Source organism: Rosa rugosa, chromosome 3 (genome assembly GCF_958449725.1).
Source record: "Rosa rugosa chromosome 3, drRosRugo1.1, whole genome shotgun sequence".
In the NCBI taxonomy this organism is placed as follows: Eukaryota; Viridiplantae; Streptophyta; class Magnoliopsida; order Rosales; family Rosaceae; genus Rosa; species Rosa rugosa.
Genome location: NC_084822.1, coordinates 18,737,731 through 18,757,774, shown reverse-complemented (window position 1 = coordinate 18,757,774; position 20,044 = coordinate 18,737,731). Strand labels below are relative to the sequence as shown.

The window sequence follows — 20,044 nt, the reverse complement described above, 5'->3', positions numbered from 1 at the left end:
ATAGAAGATAATTAAGCTCAGCGTATGCACTTACATTTACCATTATAGTTTCTGGTTTTTACTTGACATCAGCAAGATTAAAATCTGCTAAAATTATAATGGCATATGTGTTCTTGCGCTTATTATAAATTTAAGCAAAAGCTAAGTTTATTAAATTATGACCATCTGTGTAGTTAGCAAATTTGAATAGCAATTAGATGGAAAGACTTGTACTGTGGAACTATACTTAACCAATTTCCCTGACATTATGAATTTATGATTCTCTTGGCAACATGCATTCTACAGATCGTGAAGTTGCTCTCATGATGCTTATGGCTTATTTGTCATACATGTTGGCTGAGGTACCCTAAAACAGAATATGGATAACTACAACTACTTGGACCTTAATTATGAAGGTTTTAAGTGAATGCAGAAGATTATTACAAAGGAACTGATTTATGACTTACTAAATTTGTTTGTTTGCAGCTTTTAACTTATCTTTTTCATTTGCTTTTGTGCATGTTCCAATCTTTGTGGGGTGTTGTGATTGTGACACATTCTGGTTTACTGACTTTACTGTGTAGAGTTGTCATAAGCATGGAGTAATGTTGATACTTTACTCCATAAGCGAGTTTAGTAAACTTTATGCATCCACAGGAAGTATGATTGCATGGCCTATCAAGTACATCAAAGTGAATTAGCCATTTCGGAGGTAATTGCTTCTATTTGCTTATGATACATTAATTGCTAAATTAGAATTTTAGCTGTATATGTTTTCCTTGAATGAAAAACAAATATGACAGACTAGATTTCATTGCTCTCTCTGTTTGTTTTGGTTATGCAGGTAAAAGTTGGCATCAAGCATAATACGAAGATGTTTAAAAGGCCACAGGATGGTTCACTATATATTTATCTCGTGCAATTAACAGAGACAATGGAAATCTAAGATGCTCTCTGTTAATCTAGAATGTTTTAGATTTTAGCATGGTGATGATATGTTGGTTTAGTTAAGTTGTTTTTGTACAATACTCAATTGTTGTTGGCATATAATTTACATTTTCTAATGTGATACTTGTAGTTTGTTATCTCTCTTTTTATCTCAATAAATTGTATAGATTTATTTCGATTTTGAAATGGTATCACAACATTTACAGGGAAAAAAAATCAGTGCAAATGTTACGTGTCTTAAATATATCCTTACGACCACATTTATGGCGCGCGTGCTTGTTAATCAATCACGACAAGCTTGTTAATTAATTACGGCGTGCTTCAGATATCACTTACGGCGTGCTTTAGATATCAATTACGGCGTGCTTTCCAATTTGAAAATCGAAATAAAAAAATCTTTAAAATTTTTTTACGGCGCTCATTTTTGTCTTTTACAGCGTGCTTATGTGATCAATTACGGCGCACTTATTGGTCATTTACGGCGCGCTTTAATGTTTCAAAATCGAAATTAAGAATTTCTCAAACTCTTTTACAGCGCTCTTTTATATCTTTCACGGCGCGCTCGTGAGGTCTTTTACGGCGTTCTGGAAACACGCCGTAAAAGAGGTTTGTCTTTTACGGCATGTCCATTTACGGCGCGTTTTTGTGTGCCGTAATTTGTCATTTACAGCGCTCAATGTGGGCCGTAAAAGACCATTTTTCTGGTAGTGAAAGTAGCCTAGCGGCCTTCGACCCCGAATTGGGTCGTGAAATTATATCACCATGATCCTCTCATCATCCCCAACAACTTTCTTAATGAGAACGATAAATTTCAACTCTAAAAGTCAGAATTTACCTCAAAAGCCCCAGAATCCCTAGATTTTCTGATCTTCCATTCGTCATTTTCCAAGTGAATTGGAGTTGGTGGCTGGGTGGATTTGAACCACAGATAAGTGGGCTTCAGGACCCAAGTGATTTCGTCAGAAACAGTGGCCAGAGATGCAAGGACCCGGAGAGTTTTCCGCTTGCTGCGCCTTCCATTGCTGAAATCGTCATACACCGCCGCCACAGAAAGGAAGAGGAGGTCAACATGGTTTAGATGGAACCGATATCATGGCCTAAGGTGGCTGAAATCAGCATTGACGAGGCTGAGAAGTTTCGGCGCCGATATGCCCTTTTATTCGTTTTGGGATTTCTATTTCGGGAAACTTCCATATATGGTTATTTCTAAGACAGGAAACAACTATTTATAGTATCAGAGTTCCCACTATTTATGAAAATACCACTAACTTAAATCGTTAATGTCACGCCCCGAATTTTGAATAACCAATTCAAATCCGAAACATGAATAAACAATTAATACAAATAACGTTCTGAATTTTTTTCTCACAAACAAACATACCACTCGCCACTCAACACAAAAACTCGAAAACCTCGAGTTAATTATTACAATTCACTCTTACAAAGTAAAATTGCAAAGCTCTAAATGAGCATAACAAACCTCACAATATAATGCTGTAATTCACATAACACTACTCTAAGCAGCCCGATCACCGTCCTGGTTCTCCTGACCTGTAGGATTTCCCGCTACACAATTTGAATAGTGTACCGGGAGTTGCAACAACACAAAACCCGGTAAGCTTTTTACAGCCAGTATGAGTAAACAAGAAAGAACTGTTGATTTTAAATTACAATTCTTATAACTCAACAACACAACCAACAATCTCAACATCCACGACGCAAACGTCAAACCCATTCAATATCACCACTTTGGTCCTATCTCACAACACTATCACCACTTGGGTCCCATCCCATAACACGTTAGAGCTCTAACTGCCTCGTTACCTCTGACACCTTGGCCTAGGGTCAAGCAACGGCAAAAATACTTCGGTTAACACTATAACCGTCGCGCTTTGGACATCCCCGTCCTCAGCACCATATACTTCGGTTAATAATAAACCGTCGCGCTTTGGACATCCCCGTCCTCAGCACACAACTTCGGTTAATAATAAACCGTCGCACCTTGGACATCCCCGTCCTCAGTACACAAACACTCCGGTTATCCTTAACCGTCGAACTTCGGACACCTCATCCTCAGAACCCTACATTCTCTAACTCTATACATCCTCCAATGTAAATCATGAATATTAACAAGAACTCATCAATCATGTTCATCACATATAAATATGGTAAGTCACATGTCAATTCATAATAATTTAATCATCCCAATTCCACACTCTTCAATGTCACACCATTCACATATAATCACGTAAATATATATATACGTAATTATCCGCTCAGGGATAATCACTAATACCAACTATAGTTCACATGCAATAAAACCGAGAAATTCATTTGTATAGTAAAAATCATTTTACTTACCCATGGACCGTAGTTGATCAAGTCCATATGATTTTAAAACAAATATTTATTTCATAAATATTTTCACGCAATTACGACAAAATAAGGTAATTAAATTTATTCGGTTCGTAATATGAACCACGTGAGGTTTACTCACCTCGATAATCCCGCTGCGTCTTCAATTCAGCTCAAAATACGATCCACAATCGTCCACCAACTCAAACCGTCAATAACCTAATCCAATAATGATCTTAACTTAGCCAACAACTCATAAATGTAATTAAACGACGATCCAACGGTCAGATCTGAATATAATGATGATCCAACGGTCGGATTCAAATTAAACGATGATCCAACGGTCGGATCTGAATTTAATGATGATCCAACGGTCGGATCCTCACGGATCGCCCTTAGGATCATCCTCCAAAATTATCACGAAGATCCAACGGTCAGATCTTCCTGAATCGCCCTTACTAACATCTCCACAAAATTATATGAAAATCCGACGGTCGGATTCTCACGAATCGCCTTCCGAATAACTATTTCTCAATTATACGAAGATCCAACGGTCGGATCTTCGCCCGTGACCTCACAAAGTCATCGGGACAGTCATACGATCAACATACTAAAATTTGAAGTAAAACCGATGGTCTGATCTTCACAGATCGTAAACCGAAGATAAAACGTAAAAACCGTAAATAGTAACGTAAAAACGTAAATCCACTATTTATCAACTTTTTCTAACATGACCATGTTATATATCAAAACGCTCGTAAGGATGCGTAGATCATCACCTAGATAATAAAAACTCAAAATATGGTCGAATACGCCGCCACAAGCGGCGGTCAGTGGGCGGTCAACGGCGGTCAACGCGGCGGTCAACCACCTCCGATGCAAAAGTCGTCAACTACAAACTTGTTCAAAATGACGAGTTGATCCACTTTCATAACTAGCATGAAGTCTGAAAACGAAAGGAAGTGGTCGGAAATTACCTAGAACAGTCGAGGTGGCCGGAAAATTTCCAGAATCCGGCGAAATTTGCAGAATCCGGCAAGGCTTGATTTCGACGTCAAAACTTCAATTTCAGGCTTCGATTCCTTCTAGAGAGTTGTTAAGAAACTCAAGACGAACGCATTGGTTCAAGAATCACAGAAAAATATGGTCTGTAGCTCGAGATATACCGATCGAAAGCTTCGGTGGTCGGAAAATTTGCAGAATTTTGCAGAATCCGGCGAGGGCTCCGATCGACGTAAAAAATTCAATTTCAGGCCTCGATGCCTTCTAGAGAGTTGTTAACAACATCAAGGGGAACCCACTGGAAAAAGAATCAATCAAAACGATGCACTACAGCTCGAGATATACCGATCGAAGCTTCGGTTTTCGATTTGATCGGGTCTGGCTTCCAGCCGCCACCACGAGTAGCGCCGCCGTGCAAGGCCACTTCTGGGAGCTTCAGGACGTTGAGGCGAGCTCGTGGGTGAAGTTTGGTGAGGATTGTTGGCCGGTAGCTTGAGATATCAAGCTTGGAACCAAAACGAGCTCAAACCGGGCGGAGCTTCCCGCCGCCGCTGGTGGCCGTGTCGTGGTTCAAGGCTGCCACCTGCAGCTGCGCAAGGTCGAGGCGAAGCTATAGGAAGTGTTCTGGTCTTGATTGGTGGCCGGTGGAGTGAGAGAGAGTTTGGAGAAGTTTTGCTCTGTTTTGGGTGGTTTCGGACGTGAGAGAGAGAGAATTCGTTTCTTAGCTTAATTGATTCGTTCTTCCACTCATGCATAATCATGTTAAAGCACCGGCCTTCAAATTATGCAATTGTCCACTAACCTTAAATCACGGAACCGGTGTTTGCCACCAAATTGTTTGATTAAAAAAAACTAGGTTATTACAATCTACCCTCCTTAAAGAAATTTCGTCCCGAAATTTAAGCGCAAGTTAATTGCTCTCGATTACAGTTAACCTAACCATCGAATCTCCATCTTTCCCAAAACTGTAGTAATCTACAAAACCACAGCCCTTTGTATAAAAATACATTCCTATGGCCACTAAATCCTTTCATCACAAACGTAAACTCACACAACGAGAATTCACAAATGAAATCCTCATCCCCACTTAAGTCATCAACATGACATTCCTTCACCGCATCATTTCTCAAAATTACAACACAACAATTGCCTCAAGCAACCCACACTCAAATCACCACGTGGCATTGCACATATAGCTGTTTTCACACAGATCGTCATCCTGTACTGGCATACAAGCACAGTAAACACTCCCACAAAGCGTTTCGCTTCTCAATTAGCATCACTCAAAACAAATCATTCTCAAAAGCACGCCAATAAAACATGTCACCCAGTGATGATGACTTGGGCTTGCTCAATCCTTGGGCTAAGCATTAGGGCTGGCCAATTGGGCCGAAGAAACCGAACCATCCACATTTAGAACCGGCTCGAACCAATTTGGGTTTAACATTTGGGCCTACCATTCGGGCCGAACAATTGGGCTTACCATTTGGGCCTACCATTTGGGCTTACTATTTGGGCTTACTATTTGGGCCTACCAATCGGCCCACCAACTTCCAGCTCGGCTACGGTATGAAATTGTACATACCGTATATACGTATGCATACCGTACAGATCGTATATACGTATGCATACCGTACAACTGTATATTCGTATGCATACCGTACAGACCGTATATACGTATGCATACTGTACAACTGTATATAAGTATACATACCGTACAGACCGTATATACGTATGTATACCGTACATACCGTATATACGTCCGTATATCAAGCATATACGAGATCCAAAAATATTTGTAAGAGGTAAGGTTCGAACTCCCGACCTCAAACACGAAGGTTTTGCTCCCAACCACTGAAGCAAGAGCTGCCTTCATTAATATATGCTCACGTGTTATATTTATTATGTCATAAGCGACATAAATAAAATAACGGGGGAGGCAAGGTTCGAAACCTTAACCTGCTGCACAAGGGCTTTGCCCACCAACCACTGGAGCACAAGCTGTGCTTAATATAATGTGTACAAATGTTTTACTTATTATGTCATAAGCGAACATAATAAAAATAAACGAGAGGCAAGGTTCGAACCTCTGACCTCTTGTACATGAGCCTTGCTCTTCAACCACTAGAGCACCAGCTGCTCTCGTTACTATCCATGCAACTTCTTTTATTTATTCTATCATAAGCGATAGAATAACAACAAACTGTCGGTACACTCCACGTGCCACGACACGTCTCTTCCGTGATTTACGGAAAGCAAATCACTTTCGGCTAAAGCTGTCTGCCACAGCGTCTCGAGGTTCGGCCTGTCCCCTTACACGCTCAACACGCGCCAACAGCTTTTCCGGGTTTCGGGGCGACTTTAATCCAACGCGTGGATTCAAATTCTGAGATCGTTCATCCAACGGTGGAGATCTGCTCACCTTGTTCTATAAATAGGTGCATTCTGGAGAAAAACTGTTCACTCCAAAAGAAAAGAAATTTTTCTTCCGAGCTCAAGTCTTTCTCTCTCAACTCTTCAGCCTTTCTCTTCTCAAATCCTTTCTTCATCAATTTCAATCCTTCTCTTCTGATCTTCTCTCCCATCTAGTTGATTCAATCCCATCTTTCCTCTGAACTTTCAGATCTTCAATATTTTCCTCTAAATCTTCAATCCTTCTTTCTCAGATCTTTTCTTCCATTTGAAGATTCGATCTCATCTTTCCTCTGAGAATCTCAGATCTCCAATCACCAGTTCAACAACTCCAATCCTTCTAACAAAATCTCCCTCAAACACTAAACCATGTATTCCTCGATTTCCACATCCTCTCACCCCATGACCCAAGAGCCACGAACTCTGCAACTAATGGAGCTCCAAACCCCGCAACAAATGGAACCACAACAACAGCAACCAACAGAGGAGGGAGGAAACACCCAAGCAGCTGGAAGTAGTGCCAACATGGATTTCTGGCGAAGCCGTACCAGGTGGATTCCTACTCCAGAACAAATAAGAATCCTCAAGGATCTTTACTATGTCAAGGGATTTAAGTGCCCAACTACAGAGCAGATTCACGAGATCTGTCTCCAGCTGAACCAGTATGGGCATGTTGAGGGTAAGAACATTTACTTTTGGTTCCAGAACGTCAGGGCTCGAGAGAAGCAGATGAATAGGTGTAATCAGGCTGCTCCAGTGCCCATGAGAACTAGTTCTCTTGGTACTGGTAGATCCATTGATCTCAATTTTGGGTCCACTGGTTCTACTGGTGCTGGTGGATCCATCGACATCAATTTTGGGCCAGCTGGTGGATCCATTGACATCAATTTTGGGTCCACTAGTTCTACTGATGATGGTAGATCCATTGATCTCAACTTTGGTTCCACCTATTCTACTGGTAATGAAGGATTTCTTGATTTAAATTCTGTTTCATATTCTTCCTCACACTTCAACACTAATACTAGTACAACTCTTTTGGCACAACAGGAGGACAAACATCCCTGCAACAACGAGGAGGAGATCACCAGGAGGTTCAAACTCTTCCTCTGTTCCCCGTGCACGGCGAGGACGTCTTTGGTAACCTGAAGGCTACTTCCGAGGAAGGTAGCGCTTTTGGTTACTATTCTGGTGGCTCAGGCGGTTACCACAGTGGCTCAAACGTTTCTCTTGAGCTCAGCCTCAACCCATCCGGAGCTGCTGACTAGGCTTAGTATAGCATAGTCCTCGCTTTTTTTTTTCTTTTTTTTTCTTTTTTTTTTTGTAATATAAACTCAATAAGATGGTGTGCATGTTTTCTTTCCTGTTTCTTTAACCAACAACAACACCAAGGATCGAACCTTGGTCACCCAATACTGTTTTCAAAACCATAAACAACTCTACTGCACACATCTTTCATAATGATTTATCACAAACAATCAATTAAGTTGCACAGAGGTCAAGCTAGTATCCTCTGAGTCAAACCAAACACAATAATTTCGTCGCTAGAATTAGGGATTAATAAAGCTAAACACTTCCTGAGTTAACTAGGAAAACTCACATCCTTAGAGTTACTCGTGCTAGTCTTATAAAATCTCAACCATTCCCTCTAAAACATGCTCCATCAAACTTACCATAATTCAACCCTAAGATTTCACGATTCATACGTCGAATCAACTCCATACCGCATAGTAATTCACTTGAACCACTATGGATACCCAATCATGTCACTATCATCAATACCCAAAATTGTATTTAACCATTTCACCTAAAATCCATAACCATAGAAACACACTCTCGTCCAAGATCATTAACAAAGAGTTGATTCTAATTCTCCCCATTATCTATCAACTAAAAATCAAACTCTATTTCAAAACTTTAAGTGTCCCGTCTACATAAACTTAAAACACAAAACAACCTCAAATATATAGTCGTTCGTCTCAATCACTCAAACACGAGATCAAACTCCTTTCTCACAACTTAAACCCTGCTCATCAACTTACAAACACATGGAAGAATTAACCACAATAATTCATTCCCAAACCGCAATACTACCCACCACTCCACATGAGTCAAGAATCAAATCAAAAACATCTGTATATCCAACCTAATAAGGCAAAAATTCCATCAATTCATACTCGTATCCACACTAGGTACGTGCATAGGCCAACATCATGCCTTCAACCAAACACCTCAACATCCAAAAGAACCTCACTTCCATAAAACAATCACCCTAACTCAATAGAGTTAAATCCGAAGGTTTCCATCCCTTAAAGATTATAACTCGCGGTAACTGAACTTATTCAAATACGAACCTACAAGACAACTCTGTAGTTCTAAGTACTACTCCTTCGAATATTCAACACCTAAGAAATATAGTATGCTTGGCTAATACACGTATAACACTTAAAACACAGTATAAGTCAAATACAAGTCCATATTAACCAAGTCAATACTACAGGGAAGGTGTTAACGTTCCTAAAACGACTTAGCGGCCTAAACAACTTCCAACACTCACACATACCCAATGACTTAGCCAATACCGAAGAGCGCACGATGGGGATCCGCTGCAGACGGGCCATCACTCGGAAGGTATTGACACGTCACCAAATATGTACCTTACGCTCTGATACCAAACTGTCACGCCCCGAATTTTGAATAACCAATTCAAATCCGAAACATGAATAAACAATTAATACAAATAACGTTCTGAATTTTTTTCTCACAAACAAACATACCACTCGCCACTCAACACAAAAACTCGAAAACCTCGAGTTAATTATTACAATTCACTCTTACAAAGTAAAATTGCAAAGCTCTAAATGAGCATAACAAACCTCACAATATAATGCTGTAATTCACATAACACTACTCTAAGCAGCCCGATCACCGTCCTGGTTCTCCTGACCTGTAGGATTTCCCGCTACACAATTTGAATAGTGTACCGGGAGTTGCAACAACACAAAACCCGGTAAGCTTTTTACAGCCAGTATGAGTAAACAAGAAAGAACTGTTGATTTTAAATTACAATTCTTATAACTCAACAACACAACCAACAATCTCAACATCCACGACGCAAACGTCAAACCCATTCAATATCACCACTTTGGTCCTATCTCACAACACTATCACCACTTGGGTCCCATCCCATAACACGTTAGAGCTCTAACTGCCTCGTTACCTCTGACACCTTGGCCTAGGGTCAAGCAACGGCAAAAATACTTCGGTTAACACTATAACCGTCGCGCTTTGGACATCCCCGTCCTCAGCACCATATACTTCGGTTAATAATAAACCGTCGCGCTTTGGACATCCCCGTCCTCAGCACACAACTTCGGTTAATAATAAACCGTCGCACCTTGGACATCCCCGTCCTCAGTACACAAACACTCCGGTTATCCTTAACCGTCGAACTTCGGACACCTCATCCTCAGAACCCTACATTCTCTAACTCTATACATCCTCCAATGTAAATCATGAATATTAACAAGAACTCATCAATCATGTTCATCACATATAAATATGGTAAGTCACATGTCAATTCATAATAATTTAATCATCCCAATTCCACACTCTTCAATGTCACACCATTCACATATAATCACGTAAATATATATATACGTAATTATCCGCTCAGGGATAATCACTAATACCAACTATAGTTCACATGCAATAAAACCGAGAAATTCATTTGTATAGTAAAAATCATTTTACTTACCCATGGACCGTAGTTGATCAAGTCCATATGATTTTAAAACAAATATTTATTTCATAAATATTTTCACGCAATTACGACAAAATAAGGTAATTAAATTTATTCGGTTCGTAATATGAACCACGTGAGGTTTACTCACCTCGATAATCCCGCTGCGTCTTCAATTCAGCTCAAAATACGATCCACAATCGTCCACCAACTCAAACCGTCAATAACCTAATCCAATAATGATCTTAACTTAGCCAACAACTCATAAATGTAATTAAACGACGATCCAACGGTCAGATCTGAATATAATGATGATCCAACGGTCGGATTCAAATTAAACGATGATCCAACGGTCGGATCTGAATTTAATGATGATCCAACGGTCGGATCCTCACGGATCGCCCTTAGGATCATCCTCCAAAATTATCACGAAGATCCAACGGTCAGATCTTCCTGAATCGCCCTTACTAACATCTCCACAAAATTATATGAAAATCCGACGGTCGGATTCTCACGAATCGCCTTCCGAATAACTATTTCTCAATTATACGAAGATCCAACGGTCGGATCTTCGCCCGTGACCTCACAAAGTCATCGGGACAGTCATACGATCAACATACTAAAATTTGAAGTAAAACCGATGGTCTGATCTTCACAGATCGTAAACCGAAGATAAAACGTAAAAACCGTAAATAGTAACGTAAAAACGTAAATCCACTATTTATCAACTTTTTCTAACATGACCATGTTATATATCAAAACGCTCGTAAGGATGCGTAGATCATCACCTAGATAATAAAAACTCAAAATATGGTCGAATACGCCGCCACAAGCGGCGGTCAGTGGGCGGTCAACGGCGGTCAACGCGGCGGTCAACCACCTCCGATGCAAAAGTCGTCAACTACAAACTTGTTCAAAATGACGAGTTGATCCACTTTCATAACTAGCATGAAGTCTGAAAACGAAAGGAAGTGGTCGGAAATTACCTAGAACAGTCGAGGTGGCCGGAAAATTTCCAGAATCCGGCGAAATTTGCAGAATCCGGCAAGGCTTGATTTCGACGTCAAAACTTCAATTTCAGGCTTCGATTCCTTCTAGAGAGTTGTTAAGAAACTCAAGACGAACGCATTGGTTCAAGAATCACAGAAAAATATGGTCTGTAGCTCGAGATATACCGATCGAAAGCTTCGGTGGTCGGAAAATTTGCAGAATTTTGCAGAATCCGGCGAGGGCTCCGATCGACGTAAAAAATTCAATTTCAGGCCTCGATGCCTTCTAGAGAGTTGTTAAAAACATCAAGGGGAACCCACTGGAAAAAGAATCAATCAAAACGATGCACTACAGCTCGAGATATACCGATCGAAGCTTCGGTTTTCGATTTGATCGGGTCTGGCTTCCAGCCGCCACCACGAGTAGCGCCGCCGTGCAAGGCCACTTCTGGGAGCTTCAGGACGTTGAGGCGAGCTCGTGGGTGAAGTTTGGTGAGGATTGTTGGCCGGTAGCTTGAGATATCAAGCTTGGAACCAAAACGAGCTCAAACCGGGCGGAGCTTCCCGCCGCCGCTGGTGGCCGTGTCGTGGTTCAAGGCTGCCACCTGCAGCTGCGCAAGGTCGAGGCGAAGCTATAGGAAGTGTTCTGGTCTTGATTGGTGGCCGGTGGAGTGAGAGAGAGTTTGGAGAAGTTTTGCTCTGTTTTGGGTGGTTTCGGACGTGAGAGAGAGAGAATTCGTTTCTTAGCTTAATTGATTCGTTCTTCCACTCATGCATAATCATGTTAAAGCACCGGCCTTCAAATTATGCAATTGTCCACTAACCTTAAATCACGGAACCGGTGTTTGCCACCAAATTGTTTGATTAAAAAAAACTAGGTTATTACAGTTAATAACTTCTTTGTTATAACTCTAATTCTTGCGTGTTGCATGTCCATGAACTCGGTTTAACGTTCTCTACAACTTTCCAGAAGAAAGTTTCCTCGAATACTGAGTCAAAGAAAAAGTTAACTTTTGGAGCCTCTAAAAGTTCGAAATGAAAGTAAAAGTGAAGGTTGTAATCATCGACCATCCAAATGACCAGTAAACGGGTGAATTTAGGTACATGGCATAACACGTAACCATAGCATTCCAGATTTTATCGGATCTATTCCTACGATTTGGTGTATAAGGCATAGTTTATATATTCGTGCTATGAGGGAGAGGCTTGGGTTTCAATTTGATTGCGAGACAGATCGAAACAAATATCTCAAGGGAGGCCCTTGGTTTTTTAGAAAAAATATGTTGGTGGTGGCGCCGTATGATGATGTTGGTAACGTGAATTTCTTTCCACTTCATTCCATGGAACTCTAGTTCACGGTGAAGGGTTTACTGCCTGTGCTTTAAAACAAATTTGCGTTATCCATGATCGGATCATCAATTGGTAAGGTAGAAAGGTCTTATCATGTGGCTCTTTGCCTTAAAGATGAAGAACAACGAATCTGAATGGTGATTGATACACGACATCGATTAAGGATTTACTGTAAGTTTTCTTTCTCTACAGAAGTTGAGGTTGACTTGTATTTTGTTTATGAAACGGTAAAAGGAATTTGCAGGGATTGTGGTCTATCTATCCATAGGGTGGAGGGCTGTGATTTGTTCTTTGTAAAGGAAAAGGATGCACTGAAGGCTATGCCGCCAGTAGGTGCGATGTCTTGGCTGTCCATCGTTTCTGCCATGGGGAGTTCTCAAGATTCGGTTGCTTCTAGGTTTTCTATTAACCCTAGCGTTGCAGGGAATCTAGGTTTTCTAAACCAGGAAGCGGCAAAGCAAGCCTTTCAACATAGGAAACATGCTGTCTTTTTCTCTAAACATCTGAACTCCGGGTTGCAAGCTACTGGCCTGCTGAAGAAACTTATCACACCTGTGCCGCCAGTGTTATAACCAAAACAGAACCTCGTGGCGCTTCTATTATTGGTGCATAGTTCATCCTGGCATGCAAGCAAGGGGCTATAGCTGCACCTACGTCTGAAAAAATGTGGAGGAGATCAATGGCCATAAACGTACTACCGAGACTTCCTTGATGAAACCTGGGATACATCTTCTGGCTCTTCCTGCTCCGGACCTTCTGGTGACTGAAGATATAGCTCTAGCGCTTACTCAGGAGCATGGACGTTTGACCATCTCTCCCAAGAAGCCGAAGCTAGGGTGGCCAAAGGGTTCTAGAAGAAATCCAATAGTATCAAGCTGGATGGGGTTGAGGTGGTACCTTGTCCTTAAATGAAAGGCAGATAGAGAATTCTAAAGAAGCTTGAGGAGGAAACTACTATGGAGACCACTGCTATTGAGGAGGTAAAATCAGTATCAATGAAGGCAGCTTCAGATATTCCTGAAGTTGAGACACCTAAAACTTCATTGAGTAATTACTATGGATGTAGGGATTGTTGAGAAGGATGCTATATATGGTGGATGTGGCAATCATTGATGAGCCTTCTACTTCCTTTAAGTCTACTTCTATCCCGGTTGAGGAGGTGATTACCTCAACTGAGAATAGTTTTATTGATTCAATTTCTGCTTGAGTGGGGAAGATCGACAAGGGACAAGCTTCTTCTTGGTTAATTTTATTTGTTATTGGGGTAGCTTTGTTTTGTTTTTTTTTTTTTTTTGTTTTTTTTTTTTTTGTGCTTATTCCAAAAAGGTATGTGTGTTAGGGTGTGCTTGGTGGTACACTCATTTTGGAGTTTACTTATTTTGTGTACTCTATGTAATGGCTTTTTTTAATAGCCCTGACTGGAAAAATATTATTGTACTGGTTGTTGAATTACATAATGGATGACATTTTCAACTAAAAAAAACAAATTAGTTATGATCGACAATATCACTTCTCATAATAATAGTACTAGTCTTCCTCTATACATGCTCTGCATGTGAAAAGTAATTGAAGAAAATGGTTATTGCAAAGAAAATATAGTGGGAGAGAAACATGGATTTGGATTTTTTTTTGTTTATTTTTTAATAAAATTCTATTTTATAAGTGTCATAATTTCCCTTGTGGTTTAATTAATTCTCAATTTTTTTTAAATATTCTAGAGACATTTCTATCAAAATTTTGAGTTTTGGGCTTTTGGCTAACAACACCTCTTCTCTTAATAATAACTAGTCTTCCTCCACACATCTGCATGTATCAAAGTATTTATTTTTATTTAAAAATAAAAAAGAAAATGTAATATTGAAAAAAAAAAACAGTTGTTATAGAAGATAGTGGGAGACAAAAATGAAATACGAAATTTTTTTTTTCTTAATAAAAATATATTTCAAAATCGTCATATTTTATGGGAACTCAACTTGGACGTACTGCAATTATTAGTATTATTATTTATAGGTTTGAACAATTCAATATTCTCCCAAGAAGAAGATGACATTTGGATATAAAAAATATGATTCGAAGGGCGACATGTAGACAATATAAAGTGAATTATATTGGCCAATTCTCTGCATATCAAGTGAAAATATGAAATTACAATTCCTTTTTCCCCATGTCACCACCTGATTAGTCGGTCGAACTAGTCAAATGGGTTTGAGCTCTTTCTTGACACCATGCCGGCCTTCTCAGCTTCTAGTCATCCTTATCATCCAAAGTCGATCGAGGTTCAGAAATAAATACAAACAAATAAAACATCGTCAACGCCCGACATACTCCGTCTCCAAAGGTGGGAAAGTACCTGCACAGTTGCACTTGAAATTTCCCGGGTATTATATATGAATTACACACAAAGTCGTTGACGTTGCCTCTCTTTCAGCCTGCTTTCTTATATACCTCACATATGCAAAATCATGCTTGATACAATGACCCCTCAACCTGGACCTCCATCATCTTCATCTACTTCTTACTCTTCTTCTTCGTCTTCCACTGATAACCATGAGAGGATACACGTACGATGTCTTTTTGAGTTTTAGAGGCGAGGACACACGCGATAATTTTACAGACCATTTGTACAGCGCTCTGTGTCGAAAGGGAATTAAAACCTTCATAGACAATAAGCTTGACAGGGGAGAAGAAATATCAGACGCACTTCTAAAAGCAATTGAAGAGTCAAGGATCTCTATTGTCGTATTCTCTAAAACTTATGCCTCTTCGAAGTGGTGTTTGGATGAACTCGTGAAGATTCTTCAATGTAAAAAGTCAAAGAATCAGATGGTTAGACCCGTTTTCTACAAGGTGGATCCCTCAAATGTACGGAACCAAAGTGGTAGTTTTGGTGAAGCGCTTGCTCAACATGAGAGGAGATTCAACAATAAAACGGAGAGGGTCTTGTCGTGGATAAGGAATTTGCTGAACTGGTCGTTGAGTTATGATGACAGCGAATTCAAGCATAACATGAAGAAGCTGAATAAATGGACCAAAGCTCTCAAGGAAGCGGCCGACTTGTCTGGATGGACTTACTCGAATGGGTATATTTCTAACCATTACACTGGCTTTACAACCTTAATTCTACGTTTATCTTCTTTTAAGAACCGAATTTCCTTTTTCATAAAAACCTTAGAATCAACATGAACTTAGATGAAATTGTAGTTTGGCCGAAGATCTACTCATCACTCATCAGAAATCAGACCGGCGGTTTGGAATTGAGAGGAGGGATGGGTTGACTTGGGTGGAAACAGTTGCAAAACCACGTGCAATTTGCACTTATTTTATTATTCTAAACACAATGAATTGATTTGAAAAATGTTTGCCTGCAGTAAAAATGTGAGTAACACATCTCTAGATCTCATATTCTTTATGAATTGGCAGGTCTGAATCAAAATTTATCGATAACATTGTTGAAGAAATTTCAGAACAAATTTTACGTCATAGCAATTTTAATGTGGCTGATCATCCAGTTGGAATACATTCTCGAGTACGAGATATGCACAATGTTTTAGGTCTTGGGGTGAAAGATGTTCGAATGGTAGGAATATGGGGTATGGGAGGTATAGGCAAGACAACAATTGCTAGGGCTGTTTATAATTCCCTTGCCTATAAGTTCGATGGCAGTTGTTTTCTAGAAAATGTTGGCAAAGAATCAATGCAGCATGGAGGCCTAGTCAGACTACAAAGTTACCTTCTGTATAAGATTCTAGGGGGGCAAAAACTAAAGCTGACAGATGTGGGTGAAGGGATGAGTGCGATACAGGACAGGCTACTTAAAAAAAGGGTTCTCTTAGTATTGGATGATGTGAACCAATTAGACCAGTTAAAAAAATTATGTGGGAGTTTTGAATGGTTTGGTATTGGCAGCAGAATCATCATAACAACAAGAAATAAACATTTGCTAACTACTCATCAAGTCAAACGGATACACACGATCAAGGAGTTGGACCATCAGGAAGCTTTGGAGCTCTTCATTGCAAATGCCTTCCCTAGAGAAAGACTTCCAGTTGATTATTCACAACTTGCAAGTGATGCAGTACATTATGCTCAAGGTCTCCCATCAGCTCTGATAGCTTTAGGTTCAGTTTTGTGTGGTAGACCTATAAAGGAATGGCAAGAGGAATTAAACACTCCATTTTACTCTCTTCAATCAGGTTATTTTGAAACTCTCCGAATAAGTTACAATAACTTGGAGGATTCGGTAAAGAATGTTTTCCTTGACATTGCATTTTTCTTCAACGGTCAAGATGAGAACCATGTGTTACAGATCCTAGAAGGTGGTGACAAGCCTAACAAAAGTATTAGTGAGCTCAAAGAAAAGGCACTCATAAGGATTAATGAAAAAAATCATATCTTGATGCACAATATACTAGAAGTAATGGCTAAAGAGATAGTTCACATTGAGTCACCAAAGAACCCTGCTAGACGTAGCCGATTGTGGTTTTCTGATGATGTTTACGATGTTCTCACAAGATGCACGGTGAGCAGAACACATACTTGCAAACACAAGAACACATATATTTTCTTCACTTTAATTTTCAAAAATATGATAAGCACATGTTGTCAAAATTCTGAAATTGTTAGCAGCTTATTTGTTGGGATGCTAATGTTAATGAGAAAAAAAAAATTGAAAGAAAGAAAAGAAGAGAGGAGCTTTGATAATGGGAAAATTCTACAATGTGTTAACGTATGACATGCATACAATTGCCTTAAAAGTGGTAAAATGAGTCCTCAAAATAGTAATATTAGTCCTCAAAGTGGTAACATGAGTCCTTAAAGTGGTAAATTTTCTTAGTTACCACACGAGTCCTCAAAATAGTAATATTAGTCCTCAAAGTGGTAACATAAGTTCTTAAAGTGGTAAACTTTCTTAGTTTACCATATGAGTCCTCAAAATAGTAATATTAGTCCTCAAAATGGTAACATGAGTCTTTAAAGTGGTAAAAATAGTTGATGTATGAGAAATGTTAACATACCATAGTTTTACCCTTGATAATGCTATGCTTTTTCATATATAGGGAACAGACAATATCAAAGGCGTCATGGTAATGTTTGGCGGACCACATGAGATAGCACTGCAAAATAAGAGCTTCGAGGGGATGACAAATCTTCAGTTCTTTATAAACACCGATGCACACTTTTCTGGAGACATTGAATATCTCCCCGACAAGTTAACACTTATTGATTGGCCTGAATTTCCCTTTGGATCATTTCCAATCAATTTTAATCCAACTAAGCTTGTTAAGCTTAGTATACCTCGTAGCCTCATCTCCCAACTGGGAGAGACATTCAAGGTATTTAATTTTTGACGTGGGTTTGATATAACTATTTAAGTCATGTGATCCTTAGTTTTTTGCTTGTTTTGCCTCGCAGAGTTGCAGTAACCTGAAATATATAAACTTGGAAAGCTGCCACTTCCTTACTAGAATTCCCGACTTGTCAGGATTCCCAAATTTAAAGGAGCTGAATCTTAACAATTGTACAAGCTTAGTTGAGGTTGATCAGTCTGTTGGACTTCTTGATAAGCTTGTTATTTTGAGTCTTTCTGGATGTGACAGACTCACTAGGTTTCCAAGAAGAATCGCCTTGATTTCAGTAAAATATATCAATCTGGGGGGTTGCAGATTGCTCGAGACATTCTGCGACATTCTGGAAAATGTGGTATCCTTGACAAGGCTGGATCTATCCGGCACGGCCATTGAAGAATTGCCTGAAACAGTTATATATCTCGTCAGCCTGAAACATTTAATTTTAAGACAATGTGATAAGCTTATCCATCTGCCACATAGCATTTATGATCTGCATAGTTTATCACGTCTTGATCTGCAGAACTGCTCAAAGCTTGTTACGCTTCCAAGGTGGAATGATGAGCAGTCAGTTTCGACTAACTTGAGGTTTCTTGACCTGCGTGGTTGCACAGAGCTTTCAGAAATTCCCGAACTTCCACCGAGCATGGAATGGATAAATGCCGATGGCTGTGAGTCATTGGTCCGAGTTGCAAAACTTTCAAACATCTTGGAACGTAGAGCTTCGCAAATGATTGAATCAATTTCATTGTATAATTGTCAGAGATTGTGTGACAATCTACCTCATTGTGGGGCAGGTAATAAGAGTAGTCTCTTCTCTCTCATTCACTTGGCTAAGCAGTCTGAATTCGAGATTGTATTTCCAGCAAGTGAAGTTCCTAGTTGGTTCAGGAATCGCAAGTATTTAATGGAGCTTTTTGATGAATGTGAATTTTCTTTTGAAATTCCTCTAAATTTCAACAAAGGATTGGCTATCTGTGCTTCAGCAACTGCTGTGGGTAATCTTGATCAGTGCTCTTTCACAGCCAGTATTCACATCAATGGAGAAAGCAGATGTACTTATTCATTTTGTTTCGAAGCAAGCAAGATGAAGGACTCTGCTCATGTATGGCTGCTCTATATTCCATTTGTTAAGTTTGCGTTTCATGAGCCACCTTATAGCTGCCTAGTTAATTTGAAACATACTAGTAAAGATTCGGTGCGCTGTAGAAGCTATGGGGTTCACCTGGTAATGCTACAGGATGAATATGAAGATTTCGTAGATGACAGCGACTTGGAAGATGAGTACTCAGCTGGTGAAAATGATGAAGACATGATAGATCAAATTGAGGACGGTGAAGATTTAGAAAATATCAGACCCAAAAAGAGAAGACGATGAATAGGAAGATGAGCACTTCAGCTGCTGAGCTTCAGTACTTCTGTCCTTGATCACTATTCTTCTTTCCTGTTTTCTCTGAGTTGAAGGCTATTTGTATTTTGACATTGTGTATATAGCTAGATTATTACTTTTGGGTTATGTTCAGCATGCCCAGAAAACAGATGTTCGGCTGTTTTCTCTGAGTTGAAGGCTATTTGTATTTTGACATTGTGTATAGCTAGATTAATAATTTTGTGACATTTGGGTTATGTTCAGCATGCCTAGAAAACAGATGTTCGGTAACATTCTTCATGGTGATAGTGTAGAATGTATTATTTCAAAAGGAGCGAAGTTGTGCTTGTTCATATAGAGTTGATTGGTGAGCGTAGTAGTTCATGGAGATAATTTGCTATACCTGTTGCAGAAGATAGAGATTTAGCGTGCCTTTTCCGAATGAGGTTTCTTAACCTAATTTATAAGGGCCCGTTCAGTATCATTTTGCGATACTGTTTTTTGTTTTATGAATTTAAAAACTTATGTAATATATTTGTGTTCGTTGCATTAAATT

General features: G+C 39.6%; 1 protein-coding gene and 2 long non-coding RNA genes across 3 annotated transcripts; 1 reads left to right on the top strand and 2 right to left on the bottom strand.

Annotated features, from left to right (window-relative positions):
• Positions 1-2,260: 2,260 nt before the first annotated feature.
• On the bottom strand, positions 2,261-6,121 carry LOC133741474 (uncharacterized). Its single transcript, XR_009861940.1, has 3 exons — positions 4,260-6,121; positions 3,425-3,501; positions 2,261-2,493 (listed from the first exon to the last, which is right to left on the bottom strand). It is a non-coding gene; the product is annotated as an uncharacterized LOC133741474 (long non-coding RNA).
• A 1,987-nt stretch (positions 6,122-8,108) lies between these two features.
• On the bottom strand, positions 8,109-11,670 carry LOC133735210 (uncharacterized). Its single transcript, XR_009858841.1, has 3 exons — positions 11,422-11,670; positions 10,587-10,663; positions 8,109-9,655 (listed from the first exon to the last, which is right to left on the bottom strand). It is a non-coding gene; the product is annotated as an uncharacterized LOC133735210 (long non-coding RNA).
• A 3,546-nt stretch (positions 11,671-15,216) lies between these two features.
• Positions 15,217-19,741, top strand: LOC133740671 (disease resistance protein RPV1-like). The gene is made up of 4 exons (XM_062168605.1): positions 15,217-15,854; positions 16,195-17,293; positions 17,832-18,107; positions 18,187-19,741. Exons 1-4 carry the CDS (start codon positions 15,322-15,324, stop codon positions 19,495-19,497), a joined length of 3,219 nt encoding a protein of 1,072 aa, XP_062024589.1. The 5' UTR covers positions 15,217-15,321; the 3' UTR covers positions 19,498-19,741.
• Positions 19,742-20,044: the final 303 nt, after the last annotated feature.

Bases quoted from the DNA above. Each gene is read 5' to 3' on its own strand.
- LOC133740671 (XM_062168605.1), top strand. From the start codon at position 15,322: ATGAGAGGATACACGTACGATGTCTTTTTGAGTTTTAGAGGCGAGGAC. The intron at 15,855-16,194 runs GTATATTTCTAA...ATGAATTGGCAG, and splicing joins GGATGGACTTACTCGAATGG to GTCTGAATCAAAATTTATCG. The intron at 17,294-17,831 runs GTGAGCAGAACA...TTTCATATATAG, and splicing joins ATGTTCTCACAAGATGCACG to GGAACAGACAATATCAAAGG.